Source organism: Acipenser ruthenus, chromosome 50 (genome assembly GCF_902713425.1).
Source record: "Acipenser ruthenus chromosome 50, fAciRut3.2 maternal haplotype, whole genome shotgun sequence".
Taxonomy (NCBI): Eukaryota; Metazoa; Chordata; class Actinopteri; order Acipenseriformes; family Acipenseridae; genus Acipenser; species Acipenser ruthenus.
Window position 1 is genome coordinate 3179160 of NC_081238.1, and position 21066 is coordinate 3200225.

General features: G+C 42.3%; 1 protein-coding gene across 2 annotated transcripts; it reads left to right on the forward strand.

The window, feature by feature from the left end:
* The first annotated feature begins 6033 nt into the window (after positions 1–6033).
* Positions 6034–19688, forward strand: LOC117407901 (zinc finger protein 501-like). Of its 2 annotated transcripts, none has more exons than XM_059015492.1 (3): positions 6034–6211; positions 16739–17231; positions 17677–19688. In XM_059015492.1, exons 2-3 carry the CDS (start codon positions 16769–16771, stop codon positions 18720–18722), a joined length of 1509 nt encoding a protein of 502 aa, XP_058871475.1. In that variant the 5' UTR covers positions 6034–6211; positions 16739–16768; the 3' UTR covers positions 18723–19688. The 2 variants fall into 2 exon arrangements, with proteins under 2 accessions (XP_058871475.1, XP_058871476.1); XM_059015493.1 differs by having other exon boundaries at positions 16742–17231.
* Positions 19689–21066: the final 1378 nt, after the last annotated feature.

Consider the following 21066-nt stretch of genomic DNA (forward strand, 5'->3'; position numbering starts at 1 on the left):
ATATGCCTGCCCATTGGGTAGATAATTGCTGATCTCTCTATACCAGAGTTACCGAGACCCCTTCCTGGGATGATGCACTCGGTCCGGCCCACCGAGGGATTAAACCATCATCCTGAGGAAGCTTTTTCTCTTTTTCCTTCTCAAGACAGTACGGTAAGACCTCTTTTTTGAGCTGAGCGTGTTGATAGAAAAGAGCTTCTCGAGTTGATTGTATTTCCCTTCTATTCATGCTGAAAGCTGGCTCGTCGCTTTCTCAGAATCAACGACTCTGAAAAGACCTCCTCGCTTGCGTGGTAGGCTGCTGTTTGTTATCGATTGTATTTCTCTTGCATTCATGATGAAAGCTGGCCAGCCGCATTCCACAGAATCAACGACTTTGAAAAGACCAAGCCTTTTGCCTTTCTGTCTTTCAGTGGCCTCCTTTGTATCGGTCTATCTTGGCCCCCCTGTGGCTGCAGGGGATCAGAGTAATAAACTATCTCGACGACTGGTTGGTCTGTTCTGACTGGACTCCAGTGCGATGTGCGTATACCTGTCAGAAGACAGAGTTGCAGCTATCCAGGGTTGCCTCTCCCTGTTTCAAAAGGGATTGCAGGTCACCCTCGTATTGTGCCAGAAACTGTTGGGTCTGATGGCCGCAGCCATTTTGGCCATTAAGCTGGGTCTGCATCGCATGAACCCGCTACAAGCATGGCTCAATGCGTTCCACCTCAACACCAAATGCAACAGACACCGTCGGCTGACTGTGTGTCACGCGTGCTCGGCAGCCCTATGCTGGTGAAGGACGACCTCTCATCTGCGCAAGGGTGGTGATGACAGATGCCTCCAGCTTGGGTTGGGGGGCGGTCTGGGGAGGCAGAGGAGTACACTGGTCCTTGCCGGACCTCTGGACATCCCTGCACGTAAACATGCTGGAGTTGCAAGCGGTCTCCCTTGCTCTCCACCACTTCCTCCCGGTGCTGAGAGGTACACATGTGTTGATCTGGACGGACAACACGACAGTGGTGGCATATGTCAACCACCAGGGTGGCCTACGGTCCCCGGGGTTGAATCACATGGCCTTCAGGCTACTGAAATGGGCTCAGAGGAACTTGCTGTCCCTGTGGGCAACACATATTCCCAGAGCGGTGAACTGGGCAGCAGACCTCCTCTCCAGGGAGGGTCTGCATCCGTTGGAGTGGCGACTCCACCCTCAGGTAGTGGAGCACATTTGGGAATGGTTCGGGAAGGCGCAGGCCGATCTCTTCACCTCGGTGGAGATGACGCATTGCCCTCTGTGCAGGCGTCAGTTCTCCTAGTCTCCCCCAGGTGGCCCAGTAGAATCTGGTTCTCGACCCTGTGCCAGCTGTTACACGGCCAGCCCTGGCAGATCCCACTGCGCATGGATCTCCTCAGTCAGATGAGAGGTACTCTTTGGCACCCGGAAACGAGTAGGTTCTGGCTATGGGTCTGGTACCTAAAAGGGACTGCTGATTAGCCTTTGGGCTATTAGATGTGGTTGTGGGTACTTTGCTGAACGCTAGGGCAGACTCCACTAGGTCTTTGTACAACTACAATTGGAGGTATTTCCAAGCTTGGTGTCTGCCTAGAAGCCCTGACCCCATATCTTGCCTTATGCCAGTTATCTTACAGTTTCTGGTAAGAACTGCTTGATGCTGGTAGGTCACCTTTCACTTTCAAGGTGTATTTAGTGGCTATTTCTGCATGCCATGCCACCTTAGATTCGGTGTCTCTGGGTGCGCATTTTTTGGCTACATGATTTCTTAAAGGCGCTCGCGATTACGCCCTCCCAGGTGGACTGTTCTCCCCGAATGGAGCCTTAATCTTGTACTGGAGGCTCTCACGAAGGCCCCGTTTGAACCCTTACACTCCATAGAGTTGAAGTACCTGTCTATGAAGGCAGCCTTACTCGTGGCTATCACCTCCGTTAAGCAGGTCAGTAAGCTGCAGGCACTGTCTGTGCACAGCTCCTGCATGCATGTTTGGGAGGAAGGCAGCAGAGTGTCTCTGCGCACCAACCTTGCTTTCCTCCCAAATACACATACACATAAGGCTGTGATCACAACCCTTTGATCACAGCCTTCCACATTAATCAGTCTGTGGAACTGGAGTCCTTCTATCCAGCCCTGTTTGCTTCAATGGAGGATGAGAGATTGAATTTCCTCTGCCCAGTGCGGTCATTGAGATGCTACGTGGATAGGACTCTGTCTCTCTGTGCAGCTCTCTCTGTGTCCCTGTCCAGCTCTCTGTCTCTCTGTGCAGCTCTCTCTATGCAGCTCTCTCTGTGTCCATGTCCAGTTCTCTCTGTCCAGCTCTCTGTGTCCCTGTCCAGCTCTCTGCTTCTCCCTGCCCATCCAACCTGCTGAGTGAAATATAAAGTTTATTTTAATTCAATAGATTTATATAAAATAAATTTACTATTTAAATAATGCTTATGAAAGTGGATATTAGTATCAACTGTAATTATATTTTTATTGTCTAAATTAAAGTAGTATAGGCCTACCACTTATGCAGTTTGTTGCGGGAACTGTGAGATTAATTTATCCTTTTTTGTTTTTAAAAGGGTGAGCTCTTGGAAAAGTCAACGCCATATATTCACAATTAATATTCCAACTTGTACGTTATCATTCTAATAATTTAAACGTTAGCATTATGTTAAGAATAGCTGTGGCAGTACTTCTATGCATTTTAAGTTACAGTAATATTGCCTATACCACAGAGAATATACCTCAACATTTTTAACTTATTTTTTTAATTCTCAACGGAATTTTTTTTATAGTCCTACGAATATTCTTAACGTATTTACAAAGTTAATACTAATAAAACATCTCTCTATATCAACCCATCTAAAACGTAAAACATTATCTTACCGTACAGGGATTTAGATAATTTCCCTACCGCTTATCTCAGAAACTTCTCTGACAGAAACTGAAAATAACGAGATTTTCTTGAGCAACGTCAACATGGAGATATGCATGCCAGAAATCCTATCTAAAATGGTTCTGTAGAGAACCCTTTACCCTTAGGGTTCTATAAAGAACCATTTTAACCTAAGGGTTCTTTTTATGGATACCTAAAGGTTCTATATAGAACCTTAAAGAATCCTTTTTTCTTAGAGTGTATTATTAAACAACGCACAAGGTATTTAGAAATCACAGCTTTATTACACCAGCTTTATGATTTCCATTACATGAGAGTAGATGTTAAAACTTCATGCTGATTTGAACTCGGCTCTCGCCAAGATAAGCACCAACTAAGACGTAGCTTTACAGTAAACTAATGTGATCCATCTGCATCTCCATCCACTTGTGTTTCCTTCCATATGATGATGTAGATATCCTTCTGCCTGGTGTTGATGGCTGAAGTGTAATGCTGGCTCCAGGGATCAGCTTATTTTGCCTCGCTAGCGCATCAGTCCACACAGCATCTGTGATACCACAGTGCGGTCTCCCCAGCACATCAGCATGACAACCGTCTGGATTGAGCTAAATAGGGTACATCTCTGGGGTCTTCAAGTGGCACCTACCATCCTCGTTCACTAGCCCACGACACCTCAAGAGGGCTCGACGGTGATTCTGGCATCCCAGCATCACCCCCCTCCGTCCCCCACTCAACTTAGCCCAGCTTACCTACCTGTACATCAGCGTTTCTTTCTTTCTATTGTGCTTGAGATCCCCAGCCAGAATCTTTCCGTTTCAACCACAGTCAGTTGCTGCTCCTCTCTGCTGCTTCAGATAAGTTCTTCGCTGTGCGACACAACTCTTGGCCACTGAATCCGACGTCTCTGAAAAACAGGGTTGTAGAGCGTGCCACAAATCCTCGACAACCCACCTCCACTGGGTAAACCCAGACTCTCTATCCTCGCTGTTCCGCTTCAGTGGCTAGTTGAGCATACCGCAGTTTCTTCCTCTCATACGCCTCATCTACAGCATCCTCTCATGGCACTGTTAACGCACAACATTTACAGGAGCCCTCTGAGAAAACAGCACGAGAACTTTACGCTCAGCTCATTTACATATCAACCCCCACCTTTCCCATTCATTTGCATGATGTCGAGTGAAAAGTCAGGTTTTCTCAAGTAAAATGAACTGAGCTAATGGAAACACGAAAAAGCATTTAGCACGAGACATTTTACTCCAGCAAATGTCTCCAGCTAACAAAAAGCACACATGGAAATTCCACCTATATTAACTGCATTGGGGTACAAAGGTATTTTTTTCAGTAGAGTAACGTTCACGATATTGATTATATAATTAAAGAATACATATGGGCTTCCATAGAACAGTGTAAAACACGACCTTATCTATTTTGAGTCACAAATGAGATGCCGTGTAGTTTTATCTGCTTATGTCATATTGGAACTAATAGAGTCCTGAATAAAATAGTTTTCTTATGGTTTTTCTCTTAACACACATTTGTTTAAACATTTGTATCGCTGTGTTATTTATGGGTGACCCATGAATACTGGTAGCTATGTTGATGTCTTGGCAATTACCAGCTTTGTAGAGTCACTGATCACACAAATCTACCCCTCTGATCTCACTCTACACACTGATCTACCCCTCTGATCTCACTGATCACACTGATCTACCCCTCTGATCTCACTCTACACACTGATCTACCCCTCTGATCTCACTGATCACACTGATCTACCCCTCTGATCTCACTCAACACACTGATCTACCCCTCAGATCTCACTCTACACACCGATCTACCCCTCTGATCTCACTCTACACACTGATCTACCCCTCTAATCTCACTGATCTACCCCTCTGATCTCACTGATCACACTGATCTACCCCTCTGATCTCACTCTACACACCGATCTACCCTTCTGATCTCACTGATCACACTGATCTACCCCTCTGATCTCACTGATCACACTGATCTACCCCTCTTATCTCACTGATAACAAGATCTACCCCTCTGATCTCACTGATCTACCCCTCTGATCTCACTGATCACACTGATCTACCCCTCTGATCTCACTCAACACACTGATCTACCCCTCAGATCTCACTCTACACACCGATCTACCCCTCTGATCTCACTCTACACACTGATCTACCCCTCTAATCTCACTGATCTACCCCTCTGATCTCACTGATCACACTGATCTACCCCTCTGATCTCACTCTACACACCGATCTACCCTTCTGATCTCACTGATCACACTGATCTACCCCTCTGATCTCACTGATCACACTGATCTACCCCTCTGATCTCACTCTACACACCGATCTACCCTTCTGATCTCACTGATCACACCGATCTACCCTTCTGATCTCACTGATCACACTGATCTACCCCTCTGATCTCACTGATCACACTGATCTACCCCTCTTATCTCACTGATAACACTGATCTACCCCTCTGATCTCACTGATCTACCCCTCTGATCTCAATGATCACAGCGATCTACCCCTCTGATCTCACTCACTGATTTACAGCAGGCTGGATACAGCAGTGCATCCCCAGCTATACCCTTCCATCCCACTGCACTAATGCATTCTGCAAACTTTTTCTTATTAGAATACTGCTTTCTTATTAATTTATTGTAATTCTATATTTGGTAATAATAATAATAATAATAATAATAATAATAATAATAATAATAATAATAATAATAATAATCATTTATTATTATTATTATTATCTCAGTTTTTGTTTTTTTTTCATGTTATTCAGGGCTTCAGTATGCACCAAAGTAAAGAGGGTTTTTTTTAGTGGGTGATTGAAATCCCTTTTCTAGTAAGCTGCAAGGTTACTGGCTGAAGCAGAATTGCTTGAGACTAGATTCTCATTGGTTACAATTCACCTTTCAATTCATTAATTCGCAGTTCAATCGTGGAGGAATCAGTTCACCCAGAAACCCGTCAAGCCTTTCGCATGGATGAATTGACAAATTCATTTCTGAATTGATGGACGAATACATTTATGAATTTGTGCACGAACTGATGAGTTAATTGATGACTAGTTTTGGCACAAACGGCGCTCCATACTAATGCGCGTCTTTGTAGGGGTGGAGTCAGTGTGTGCGCACATATTTACTGCTCGGTGGTGCCAGGGTGCGGCAGCTTTAACCTCATTGCGTGCAGGTATTTTAAAGATACAGCGACGGATTTCAAACATCAGAACTTAAAAATCGACTCATCCATATGTAAACGGTGCTGTACTACACTTTGCTACTCGTGGACGATAAAAAAAAAAAGTTAGTTGCATTTTCTTTTTTAAATAAAGTTTAGTTGTTTGCGACGCACGGGTGTTGCAGACCCAGGCTTTGTTTACGAAATGAACAAGGCCGATTCAATTGTAACAAATAAACTTTAAAGGCGCTGGTGAAATGAATCGAAAATGAGGCAACGTTGTTATATATATATATATATGTGTGTGTGTGTGTGTGTGTGTGTTTGAAGAGGTATAACTCCAGTGTACAAAAATGAAAAGTTTTGTTTGGAAGTACACACAAGTCTTTCAGTGCAGTTGTATCATTTGAGCCGATGTACTTTATTGCGTTTTAGTGGAGTGCTTTACAAGTAGAAAAGTCTAACTAAACGTAACTTCATTAATGTGATTATATATAATCTTTCTATCACACACAACACAGGTAATTGAAGTAAGCATTGATAATAGTGAGTGAATGTGTGTCCGTCCGTCCCGTCTCCAACCCACCCTCGAAACACAGGTAGTGGTAATAGGATTGTCAATAGTGTGTGTCGATAATAGTGTGTGTGTCCGCGTGTAAATAGCAGGACCCCTTCATGTCGACACAGACTACAAACCTTCCCGACACTCTGTGCGCGCATTATTGTGGATTGTAAACAGGATATCTAGACACCGTGCTGTTTTAAAACATAAGCAAGATAAGAAACGTGTTTTTTTTAAATGTGTTTATTGGAAAAATGTACAATATGCCTCTCGTTTTGAGTGACACTTTGGGGGTTTGTTTTTATTAAATATTTGTACTAATCTAGGGAAAACAAGTCTATAGCAGTACTAATAGAACATAAGAAAGTTTACAAACGAGAGGAGGCCATTCAGCCCATCTTGCTCGTTTGGTTGTTTGTAGCTTATTGATCCCAGAATCTCATCAAGCAGCTTCTTGAAGGATCCCAGGGTGTCAGCTTCAACAACATTACTAGGGAGTTGGTTTCAGACACTCACAATTCTCTGTGTGAAAATACAGGTCTATAATTTTGGCTAGAACGTAAGGCGACGTGATAGTGAAAACCGCATATGACTGGAGACATGCATGTATTCTCTCTCTATTAAATACACACATACATACACACTGTATTCCATTGGTTTGTAATACAATGTCCGATATCTTTTGAAAACAAGACCTGACAGCCCCATAAGCATTGTACTTTATAACTATTACATGAAATATGTACATAATACAGTGTGCAGCAGTGTGGAGTAGTGGTTAGGGCTCTGGACTCTTGACCGGAGGGTCGTGGGTTCAATCCCAGGTGGGGGACACTGCTGCTGTACCCTTGAGCAAGGTACTTTACCTAGATTGCTCCAGTAAAAACCCAACTGTATAAATGGGTAATTGTATGTAAAAATAATGTGATATCTTGTAACAATTGTAAGTCGTCCTGGATAAGGAAAGAGAGGATATTCCCGGCAAGTCCTTTAACATACATGATTTTAATAAGTTTTCTGTTTGTTTTTTAGTTCACATTTACTTATTAACCTTCATACAATTCCTTGTGGTTTGTTAAAAAAAGACCGCAGTGAAAACATAACTATACTGAGAGGAAAATATCGGGGACTGAAAAGGGGCCTAGCATAGTGAAAGGGGATAAGAGATAGATGGTGTGGTAAGCAATGGGTATCGCCGGATATACTGTTTTCAAATACAGTACAAACATGTTTTGATTAACTCAGTTTAGTACAGTTCATTTACATCTGAAGTTTGCCTCCGCACACTGTTGAACACTGAGTAGTAGCTCATCTATTAATCTTATCTAGTCGTAGAATGCCTGCTAATGCCTGATGCGGAGGGTCTTATTGCTTATATACTTAAATGTTGCAGAACAATTATCTGTAATTTTTATTGATTTTAACTGAATTTATTTAGGTTCTTCTTTTTTACATATCCTTTCACATAAGCACTCTAAAATGAACGTTCTATAAATATAGGCCTCCATAACAAAAATATTTATTATTATTGCTGCTACTGCTACTGAAAGGTCACCCTTTTCCAGACCTCTTCCAGCAGTGAAATAAAAACAATTAAAACAGTTATTTAATTTTTTTTTTTTGTTTTCAAAATCTTTTTACATTTTATTCTTCCTAAAGTAGAAGGGCACCTTTTTTTGTTAAATCGTTTGGTTTTATTGGTTAGTGTTTTTTCTTTTCTCTTTTGTTCTCCCTGCACTTCCATTTGTTTGCAAGTGTAGGAGGGTGGCCATTTTGCCTTTGTTTGTGTTTTGTTTTGTTTCTGTGTACTGTTCTCTTCATTTAAACAATTTACATTTCTTTGCTCAATTTTTTTTATTATTAAAAAGCACTTTTTTGTTACTTTTAATCTCAAAACTGTTTTAGTTTTTAAAATTTAGTTTAATCTCCTGATTCTGCCTTATGCAGAGTGGGGGAAGGGCAGACATATTTGCTCTGCCCTATTTCCTTATTTTTTAGTTAAAGGTTTTTAAAATAATTACCTTCAACTTTGTTTTGTTTTTTCATTGTTTATTTTTCTTTTAAGAAAAGGAATTTTTTTAGTAACATAATTCATCAGTATTTCTTTTGTCTTTGTGCCCCTGCACTGCTCATTATTTGCGTGTAGGTGGCTGTTTGTTTTTTTGTACAGTGTGAGTGTACCCCTGCTCTGTGAGCTTTTGTCAGTGCAGGGGTGTGTCTGTGTATTTGTTTCTTTATTACAAATGAAAAATAAAATAAATACATAAATAAAAGAGAAAGAGAGAAAGAAAGAAATGAGCGAGCACAGGTGGCGACGAGCAGAGCAGCCCCCCCCCCTTTCAAAAACAAGGGGGGGGGACAAGCAGCGGGCGGCAAAGCCCACCTCTGCAACAGCTGGTGGTGGGTCTGGGGGAGTCCCAGAAAAACAGACTCTCGCTGGAACCCCCTGTGAGGCAGGGCGGTAAAGCATCCCGTAAAACTAAGCACCTCACCCTCTGGGAGAGGAGCAAGGCGCTACATCCCCACTGCCGCAACAAGGCAGGGGTCCGCCTCCAGTAGCATCGGGGGGAAAAACAAGGCACAGGTGCGCCTTCCCACGTGTGCACACAAGTGCACAAAAACTGGCCTTGCACTAGGGGTCCTGCAAAACAAAAGCAACTGCCTCAGTGTACCCCTCTTCTGGTGACGAGGGTCCCGGCCCTTGTGCTGCCGCAGAGGGGGAAAAAGATCATCCCCCAAGGTGGTTCAGGGCTCCGCTGAGGAAGAGGCCCCCTAAGAGAGGCCGGAGGTAGGGGGGGGGGAACCCTGAGGGGCAGGCAGCACCCTCGGGGTAGATCCCCTCCTGAAAACACAAGAGACCCTGAAGCCGACCCTGAATCTACCACAGAGGGGCCAACTGCAGCGGGGGTCGCCGAGGGGGCCCAGGAGGGGCCCCCAAAAGAACAACTGCCTCGGGCTCCATCCCCTTCCAGCAGTGACACGGGTCCTGAACCCTGTGTTGCCGAGAAGGGGGTGGAAGAAACACCTCCGCAGGCGTTGGCTCTGCAGACAACACGGAGCCCATGCAAGCAACCCCCACTGAGGGGCCGGAGGTAGCAGAAGAACCAGAGAGCGCACAAGGTAGTGCTCTTGGGGGAGATCCCTTCCCCCGGAACAGAAAGACCAGAAAACCGGTCCACAGCCCACCACTGAGGGGGCACAGGAAGGGCCTCTGAAAGAACAACCGCCTCAGGTTGCCCCCTCTGCTGGCAACAAGGGTCGTGGTCCTTGTGCTACTACTTGGGTGAGAAACTTAACCAACGTCTGAGGTGGTCCCGGGCTCTGCAGAGATGGCGGAGCCTGGTCCAGTGACTGCCACTACCCGACCAGAGGGAGGGGAAGAACCTGAGAGGGTAGATCCCTCCCTCCGCGGACAGAGGACGGGCCTGAGACCATCCACCGCAGGGACAAGGTACAGCTGGCCCTGGACAAATGGGGGAGATTTTCAGAGGATTCTAAACTCTGTGAGATCCTTCCGCAGGGCCAGCCACACCAATAAAACTTCAGGCTTGAACATGCACATTCGAGCCCGTAAGTTACACAACCGGTTGGTGAACTTCGGGAGAACTCGGGATCTCCCGTGAGTGTCGCCAACAAATCGTGACAGAAGACCATGTATCACATCGGTAATGTGAACGTCAAGGGGTGCAAGGACCGTTTTTGCAGGGCCCTGGTAATCTCCTATCTGAAAAAAGGAGGTTACTCTGTGTGCTTCCTGCAGGAAACCCACACAACTCCAGAGGCTAAAGCCAACTGGCTTCTGGAGTGGGGGCGTGGAGGGGGGAGTGTTGTTCCTCCACCTCACTGAATTGTCTTGTGCGGTGTCGACATTCTTCTCCCGGTCCTTTCTTCCCATGGTACTCTGTGGTAAACGTCGTGCCGGGCCGTCTGTGACACCACCGGATCCAGGACGGAGACGCTATCGTTCACCTCTTGAACATGTACGCTCAGTCTGGGGGTCCAGTTGTTTCGCTGGATGTCGACCTACATGACTATCATCAGCGCCGACGAGCTTGTGGCCCTCGGGGTGTGGGGGGAGGGGGGGATTTCAAATGCACCCTCGAGGGCGCGGACTGGATGGGGCAAGAACCCTACCCGCTTTCATCGGCAGCTCTGAGGGAGCTGATCACTCTGCACACTCTGGTCGATATCTGGCGATGGCAACACCCGGACGCCTCCGCCTTCACTGACACCAGGGTGAGGGAGGGGCAGGTGTCTCAGTCCCGGATTGACAGGTTCTTCGTGTTGCGGAACCATGCGCATTGCGTTTGCTCCTCCGACATAAGGCCGCCGCCGTTCACGGACCACAGCCAGCTGTCCAATTTATTTTCACAAGCACAGTTTATTTTAGACGCGCTATTTAAAACTTTTCTTTTTTCACAGTAAAATAGGTTTAAAAGGCACTGCATATCAACAGGACACTCGGTACTGCATCTCCAGCCCTGCTCCACCCCTTATTCTCTGTATTTTTCACATACCTCTTCATAGTCGTGCATACTGATTTAAATCATCTCCTTATCACTCGTTTTATCACCGAACTCCTCAATAATGCAATCCAAGTCATTTATTTTATTACTATGACATCTCGCAAAGCTTGGCAAATGTCCATGATATTCTTTGAGGGCTGGATTTGGAAGCAGCTATCTTGTTTATGTCTGTGTTATCTCTGTGGTGCCGGGGCTATGTGTATTGCTCAGATCCACCCCTTTTTTTTCGGCTTCTTTCAGCTCCTATCGGTCTCACTCGGCCATTGAATGGTTTTATCTGCTTTTTCTGGAGAAAAAACAACTAGAGACCTTTGTTATACGTCTTTTTGATCATGTCGGACAGGGTCCGACATTGGAACGGAAAGGGTTAAATCTGTATTCATATTTATACTAACTAATGTTAATTAGAATAAGTTTATATAATCATGCAATGCTGGCTCTGAGGATCAGCCTTGATTTGGCCGCCCCAGTGCATCAGCATTCACAACGTCAGAATGAATGAATTTATTTATTTATTTATTTATTTATTTTATTTATTCATTCATTCATTTATATGTTATGTATTTATTGGAGTTAATTAGCTTTTTCTTTTCTGTTGAATCCCGCTGGCATAATCATGTTCAGTCTATTTATCCATGTACTTTCATTTATTCTTCTATATGTCGCATTGTCTAATTTTAGCTGCTCTAATACTATAAATTATATTTATAATCATTTGTCATGTCCTTGACTGGTGAAGTGCTGAACTATTGGTTCATTAATTTTCTTAATTCTAATTAATGAAAGGTGGTTCTGAATTATTTTATATAAAGTAGTTCCAGTCTCTCCAACATATTTTATTTCATCACATTTTTCATAGGCTATTCCATAAACATTGCTATTTTTACAATAGGTATTCGTTTTCAGTGGATATGTGGTGTTCTTCTGTTTTTATTATTATTATTATTTATTTCTTAGCAGACGCCCTTATCCAGGGCGACTTACAATCGTAAGCAAATACATTTCAAGTGTTACAATACAAGTAATACAATAAGAGCAAGAAATACAATAACTTTTGTTCAAGTGTGACAAACCACAATTCAATAATACAGCAGATAATAGTGATAGTTACATCAGGATATGATTAAATAGTGATAGTTACATCAGGATATGATTAAATACAAAGTACTACAGGTTAAACACTTGGCAGATTACAGTATTCTGAAGTACAGGATTAAATGCAGTAAAATAGGGGGCAGATAAGAGCAAAATAAAGCACATTTACATGAAGGGCGATAGTGTCCCAGGATACAAACAGAGGAGTTCTACAGGTGCTCCTTGAAGAGGTGAGTCTTAAGGAGGTGCCGGAATGTGGTCAGGGACTGGGCAGTCCTGACATCTGTAGGAAGGTCATTCCACCACTGCGGAGCAAGGGTGGAGAAGGAGCGGGCTCTGGAGGCAGGGGAGCGTAGCGGAGGTAGAGCTAGTCTTCTAGTGCAGGCGGAGCGGAGAGGTCGAGTGGGGGTGTAGGGAGAGATGAGGGTCTGGAGGTAGCTGGGTGCAGTCTGGTCAAGGCATCTGTAGGCTAGTACAAGAGTCTTGAACTGGATGCGAGCGGTGATCGGGAGCCAGTGGAGCGAGCAGAGTAGTGGAGTAGCGTGGGCGAAGAGAGGCAGAGAGAACACCAGGCGGGCAGCAGAGTTATGGATGAGCTGGAGCGGACGGGTGGCGGACGCAGGGAGGCCAGCCAGGAGGGAGTTGCAGTAGTCTAGGCGGGAGAGTACCAGGGCCTGGACCAGGAGCTGGGTAGCATAGTTGGTGAGGAAGGGTCGGATTCTTCGGATGTTGCTCAGGAAGAATCGGCAAGTGCGTGCCAGAGTGGAGATGTGCTGGGAATAAGAGAGGCAGGGGTCCAGGGTGACTCCAAGGTTCTTAGCTGAGGAAGAGGGAGAGAGTGTGGTAGATTCCAGAGGAACAGAGATAGAGAGATCAGAGGAGGGGGAGGAGGAGGGAAAGAAAAGGAGGTCAGATTTAGAGAGGTTGAGTTTGAGGTTGAGTTTTATTATATTCTTTACTTTTTTCCATGTATTTACACACTTTACATGTACTAGTGCAAGTATTTGTAGAACCTATGCTGTTAGTTATTCTTTTATGCTTACTGTGAACTAAAATATCGCCTAAATTAGCTTCTCTTTTGAATGCTACAACTGGGGCAATTTATCCGCACCCCATTCATATATACAGTGCCTTGCGAAAGTATTCGGCCCCCTTGAACTTTGCGACCTTTTGCCACATTTCAGGCTTCAAACATAAAGATATGAAACTGTAATTTTTTGTGAAGAATCAACAACAAGTGGGACACAATCATGAAGTGGAACGAAATTTATTGGATATTTCAAACTTTTTTAACAAATAAAAAACTGAAAAATTGGGCGTGCAAAATTATTCAGCCCCCTTAAGTTAATACTTTGTAGCGCCACCTTTTGCTGCGATTACAGCTGTAAGTCGCTTGGGGTATGTCTCTATCAGTTTTGCACATCGAGAGACTGAAATTTTTGCCCATTCCTCCTTGCAAAACAGCTCGAGCTCAGTGAGGTTGGATGGAGAGCATTTGTGAACAGCAGTTTTCAGTTCTTTCCACAGATTCTCGATTGGATTCAGGTCTGGACTTTGACTTGGCCATTCTAACACCTGGATATGTTTATTTGTGAACCATTCCATTGTAGATTTTGCTTTATGTTTTGGATCATTGTCTTGTTGGAAGACAAATCTCCGTCCCAGTCTCAGGTCTTTTGCAGACTCCATCAGGTTTTCTTCCAGAATGGTCCTGTATTTGGCTCCATCCATCTTCCCATCAATTTTAACCATCTTCCCTGTCCCTGCTGAAGAAAAGCAGGCCCAAACCATGATGCTGCCACAACCATGTTTGACAGTGGGGATGGTGTGTTCAGGGTGATGAGCTGTGTTGCTTTTACGCCAAACATAACGTTTTGCATTGTTGCCAAAAAGTTCGATTTTGGTTTCATCTGACCAGAGCACCTTCTTCCACATGTTTGGTGTGTCTCCCAGGTGGCTTGTGGCAAACTGTAAATGACACTTTTTATAGATATCTTTAAGAAATGGCTTTCTTCTTGCCACTCTTCCATAAAGGCCAGATTTGTGCAGTATACGACTGATTGTTGTCCTATGGACAGAGTCTCCCACCTCAGCTGTAGATCTCTGCAGTTCATCCAGAGTGATCATGGGCCTCTTGGCTGCATCTCTGATCAGTCTTCTCCTTGTATGAGCTGAAAGTTTAGAGGGACGGCCAGGTCTTGGTAGATTTGCAGTGGTCTGATACTCCTTCCATTTCAATATTATCGCTTGCACAGTGCTCCTTGGGATGTTTAAAGCTTGGGAAATCTTTTTGTATTCAAATCCGGCTTTAAACTTCTCCACAACAGTATCTCGGACCTGCCTGGTGTGTTCCTTGTTCTTCATGATGCTCTCTGCGCTTTAAACGGACCTCTGAGACTATCACAGTGCAGGTGCATTTATACGGAGACTTGATTACACACAGGTGGATTCTATTTATCATCATTAGTCATTTAGGTCAACATTGGATCATTCAGAGATCCTCACTGAACTTCTGGAGAGAGTTTGCTGCACTGAAAGTAAAGGGGCTGAATAATTTTGCACGCCCAATTTTTCAGTTTTTTATTTGTTAAAAAAGTTTGAAATATCCAATAAATTTCATTCCACTTCATGATTGTGTCCCACTTGTTGTTGATTATTCACAAAAAATTACAGTTTCATATCTTTATGTTTGAAGCCTGAAATGTGGCAAAAGGTCGCAAAGTTCAAGGGGGCCGAATACTTTCGCAAGGCACTGTATACACACACACAAATATATTTATATTATACACACACACAAGGATGCATGCGTCAGTCTAAAACCTGTGCAGCACACGTCAAGTGAGCAGCACAACACATATGAGGATTAATTTCATGGTATGAATAGCAGAATGATGCAGATTCTGTAAAATTAGTTTTCTCGAGGAAGTTACTTGGTGAAGCCCAGCAAACATATTTTGCCTCACTGAAACAAAAGACTTATGTTGGACTTTGTCAAGATTCAAAAGCATGACTTGCAACAGTGAATTGTTTATGGAAAGAAAAACCCACTTTTGTTGGTACGTATTTTATTAATGTAAGAAAAGTAAAAATTACACAGGCTTAGTTTTAAAGTAAAAAAAAAAAATAATAGAATTGTATTTTTTGTTCGAAATCCCAGAAAACTAGCATCACTTAGCTACCATTATTTAATATTAATGCGTGGAATAAATTAGCAATAATACCTTGTGATATTTCTAGCTGCGAGACACACACAACTTAGTTTATAGAAAAACTGAGAGCTCTGATGGGCTAAATAGCTTATTCCTGTCAAAATGTCTTCTCGTTTAGTTTTGTAGTATTTTTTTTTATTCGTATTTATTTATTTTTGGGAACAGAAAATGATAGGGAAATGGGATGGTGTATTGCATTCTGAAAGTATTTTGCTAGGAGTAAAGCTGTCAGTCAAATATTCTGTAATATTACTGTCTTTGTAATATTGTATTGCATACATCAATAAACGCTAATAAATAAAAATAAATGGAGTTCCAATGTGTTTATATAATATGGAGGCTGTGTGGTCCAGTGGTTAAAGAAAAGGGCTTGTAATCAGGAGGTTCCCGGTTCAAATCCCACCTCAGCCACTGACTCATTGTGTGACCCTGAGCAAGTCACTTAACCTCCTTGTGCTCCGTTTTTCGGGTGAGACGTAGTTGTAAGTGACTCTGCAGGTGATGCATATTTCACACACCCTAGTCTCTGTAAGTCGCCTTGGATGAAGGCGTCTGCTGAATAAACAAATAATAATAATAATAATAATATATTGTGACAGAGAAACCGCACCCTGCTATATTTTTTGCCTTTTTTTAATAACTTTTTCAACATCAAGTCTAAAATGATTTTAAGGATATAATTGAGCTATCCTGAATGTGCTACCCAGTCTCTGTGAACAACAAACAAGTGGACTATGTTTAGTCTCAACATTGTTGACTAAACGGACACTACGTCTATATAATATAACAGCAAGCATTCCACCATGCTGTAGCATTATTAACTCTGCTGTAGCATTATTAACTCTGTATAAGGTATTTTGCAGCCATTTAACATGTAATGGACCTAAGATCCAAAGTATCATGATAGTATTACATATCAGGATACTGTGCATGGTATCGTATCGAGGCTCCTGAAATGAGGTATCACAGAACACTATATATATAATATTACACACAAACACATACATTTGTGTGTGTAACTGTTACAAAACAAACATTAGAACAGCTTGCATAAATGAAATCTAAAATGAATTATAAATGAAATGGTTAAATTGTGTAAACTTTTGGTATTATAAGCTTATTACTAGAGATTCTGTGTCCTTTCAATAGTAAAACCACCCCAGCTATTTAAGGCCAGATTTTGTCAGCCCCTTCAATGGTTCTATTAGCACTGTGTTTAAATAAATAAATACATGGTTGGAATGTTTTTTTTTTTTTCAGCAGCTACTAAACAGATGCCCATGTGATGCCATGGACAGTGTGGAGATGGAATCTGTCCCAATTAAAGAGGAGTTCCCTGAACTTGTCCCCTTTAGTGTGGAGTTCTCTGGGCTGGCTTCCCTCCCAGTTAAACAGGAGCTCTATGAGGTGCAATGTGACAGAAGTCAGACAGAGGTCTCTGAGATTAAAGCTGAGCACAATGAATTGGAGATCCCCCAGACAGAAGAACTGCTTCCTGTGAAACAAGAGGTACTGGAATTTAAACAGGAGTGTCTGACAGTAGAGTTTGACCATATGGAACCAGGGAAGGAAGAATCCGAGGACTTCAAACCAAACATCCCTGAGCTGAAGTCTGTACGCCTGCGGGAGTGTAGCGTGGTGGTGGAGAGGATCTGCATGAGAGAGCGAGGCACTGGAGAGGAAGGCTCTCCCAACAGCACGCAAGGAGGTGGAAAGGAAGGCGGGCGCTCCCATTCCGAATGCAGTCTAGCAGGTGAGTGACTTCCAGTAGCTGTGACATTGTCATTTTAGGTTGCGTGATATCCACAGTGTGCTTGAGACGGAGGGAGCATATATATAAGATTACTAGGTATTTGTTTTTTCCACTACCACTCAAACCAGATCAAGATAGGACTCAATACTGGTGAACTTGAAATATAGATATAATGTTGTCATTGTTTGGGGATGGGGCGGGATAGAAATAGACCTGAATTGTTGTAGGAGAACTTTGAAGTAGATTTTGATCTCAGTGCTCAGTTTCACCAACATTAGTCTTTACTGACATTGCTTTGGTTTTAAGTTTGTTTGCTTTTATAAACTGGTGTAACCCAATGCAAGCCTGCACAGCTAAAATTAACATGCTTTAATCCACTCTACCACCTAGCCACATTTCATAACAGGCAGCCCCTCATACTTTCTTTCCTGTTCATATTTTCTAGGTTCCAGTCCCACAGCTAAAGCAAGGATGGGCAGTGGAGAATATCCTGACAGTAGGAAAGGTTTCACCCAGTTAGGGCATTTTGAAAAACACCAACGAATTCACACAGGAGAGAAACTGTATCGCTGCTCTGACTGTGGGAAGAGTTTCAGGGATTCGGGAATTCTAAAAGCACACAAGCGAATTCACACAGGAGAGAAACCGTACCTCTGCTCTGACTGTGGGAAGAGTTTCAGACAGTCAGCACACCTTGAAAAACACAAGCGAATTCACACAGGAGAGAAACCGTATCGCTGCTCTGAATGTGGAAAGAGTTTCAGTCGTTCAGAACACTTGAAAAAGCACCAGTATATTCACACAGGCAAGAAACCGTATCGCTGCTCTGAATGTGGGCAGAGTTTCAGGGAATCGGGAAATTTGAAAGCACACCAGCGAATTCACAAAGGAGAAAAACCATATTGCTGCTCTGACTGTGGGAACCATTTCAGAATGTCAGAATACCTGAAAAGACACCAGCGTATTCACACAGGAGAGAAACCGTATTCCTGCTCTGACTGTGGGAAGAGTTTCAGGGAATCGGGAACTCTGAAAAAACACCAGCGAATTCACACAGGAGAAAAACCATATTGCTGCTCTGACTGTGGGAAGAGTTTCAGACATTCAGAAAACCTGAAATTACACCAGCGAATTCACACAGGAGAGAAACCGTATTTCTGCTCTGACTGTGAGAAGAATTTCAGACATTCAGGAGATCTGAAAAAACACCAGAGAATTCACATAGAAGAGAAACTGTATTGCTGCTCTGACTGTGGGAAGAGTTTCAAGCATTCAAGACAGCTGAAAACACACCAGGGAATTCACAGAGGAGAGAAACCATATTTCTGCTCTGACTGTGGGAAGAGCTTCAGACAGTCACAACACCTAAAAACACACCAGCGAATTCACACAGGAGAGAAACCTTATTGCTGCTCTGACTGTGGGAAGAGTTTTAGAGATTCAGGCGACCGGAAAAAACACCAGCGAATTCACAAAGGACAAAAACCTTAAAGCGCATGTTCAATTGGGACTTTTCACTCATCCAGGGGGGAAAAACATCTTGCATTATGAGTTCCTGTTTAATAATAATTGTTCTATATCACTCTTAAGAGCATGTATTTTAAATGGTAAAGATGCACTTGGAGTAGTGGTTAGGGCTCTGGACTCTTGACCGGAGGGCCATGGGTTCAATCCCAGGTGGGGGGCACTGCTGCTGTACCCTTGAGCAAGGTACTTTACCCTGATTGCTCCAGTAAAAACCCAACTGCATAAAGGGTAATTGTATGTAAAAGTAATGTGATATCTTGTATCAATTGTAAGTCGCCCTGGATAAGGCCGTCTGCTAAGAAATAAATAATAATAATAATAAAGTGGGCGATGACGCAAACATGTCTAGTTTAACTCTGCCAATGCAGACAGAGCCTGGGAGCAGGAATATGCAGAAAGGAAACTATTCCGCAGCTTATCTGATATACCAGTCAGGAGAAATCGGTAACTCGTGTGGTAAATGAGTTTCAGGGTTTAGCATTTAAACTTGATTAATCTGAAAATAAATAAATTGATTGGAACGAGTATCCTGACCCGGTATATAGCATCCAGAGACGAGACGGCACCGTCCTTACTGGGCAATCAGCTGGATGATTTGACTTGTAAATTCATCACGTTTCTAGAACTAATGAAAAAATGATAATGTCCTGTGGCTGAATCACTGAATATTGTGCAACGTGTAGCTTTGCACTGTGCATTGTCCATGCTTTTATTTGAGCTTGCTTTTAAACTGCCCTAACTAATGCAAGTGTAGCAAGCATGTGTACGGATCTTGGGTACAGAGAGGCATACAGGTTTTACACTCTTGTGACAAATTACAGTTAATTACTATTAATGGATTAAGCTATCATTACAGAGCACAAAAATATAGGCTAAAATGCAGTCTGGTAATAGAAATAAACATGTGTGTGTGTTTTTTTTTGGGGGGGGGGGGGGGGGGGAGTCTAAAGATTTTGCAAGGGATTTATTTACCTTTTAGTAAATGAGGATGTTTGTGTAATCAGAATTCTAATGAGACTTGACTGTACAATTTAACCCCTTTTAAGGACCAAGCGTTTTTTAGTGGGATGCTCCCCAAGACCACTTCTTTTTTTTTTTTTTTGGCTGTATCTCTTCCTATAAAAAAATTATTAAAATCATTTTTTTTTACAATGGAATCTTGGTGTCCTTTTTTATATATAAACATAAAGTACTTGAACCATACAAATGTGTCCCTTTTTTTCTTTCAAAATGATTTACTTTTATTTAAATTAAGTATTGTATTATTATTATGTATTCTGCTTCGAGATACATGTATAAAACATGATATTCTATGACCTGAGGGACCTTACAATACTTCTGAAAGTTGTGTTGAAACATATTGATGTTTGGGCAAATTACAAGACAATTTGCTGAAAACGAGTGAGAGGTGCAGTGTACGCTTTTTGATTACAATAATTATGACTTTTTATATAGTTTATATGCACATGTCTTCCTGAAAGAACTGTAACCACCAGAAATGTAATGTGTTACAGTTAATGATATTTTATATTTGGTTGAGAAAAAAAGGATCCTCTAATGTTACCACACAAGAGTATAGAAGGCACTGGAGCGTCAAACTCCAGTTATTTTTCTCATATCCTTTTTAAAACTTTTGTTTGAATGACAAATAGCACAGCACTGCACAATTACATTAAAATACAATTCATTGTTAAATGGCAGAAAAGAAAACCTGCCTATTATTTTATTTGTTACTGTATTCCATACAAGAACATCTCAATGTTAAATCTTAAGAGATTTAAGATTTATTTAAATATTTAGCTAAATGTTAAATCTTGTGAAGATATTTTATTTAGTTAATTATTAAGCTAAATTATAAATCTAGTTACAAGATTTAACAATTATATCTGAATGTACACATTTAAAAAATATATTTATTTCCACAACATTTATAAATCTGGGGAAAAAATACAAGATTTAAGTTAAATCTGGATAAAAAAGACGTCAAAATATTAATGCTTTTTTTTTTTTTTTTTTTTTTTACACATGGCATCCCATACAAATGTGCCTTCATAATGTGTAAGTTATTGAGTTAGTATTTGTTTCACATTAGAAAGCGGTTTCACTTAATGGCGGCTTAGAAGGCAATGCTTGGTATTGCATCAAAGGGAGCTGTAATATAATGAATTTATTATTATTATTATTTGTTTATTTAGCAGACACCTTTATCCAAGGCGACTTACAGAGACTAGGGTGTGTGAACTATGCATCAGCTGCAGAGTCACTTACAACTACGTCTCACCCGAAAGACAGAGCACAAGGAGGTTAA

Coding starts and splice junctions, on each gene's coding strand:
- LOC117407901 (XM_059015492.1), top strand. CDS start 16,769: ATGGACAGTGTGGAGATGGAATCTGTCCCAATTAAAGAGGAGTTCCCT. Junction 17,232..17,676: donor TTCCGAATGCAGTCTAGCAG/GTGAGTGACTTC, acceptor CATATTTTCTAG/GTTCCAGTCCCACAGCTAAA.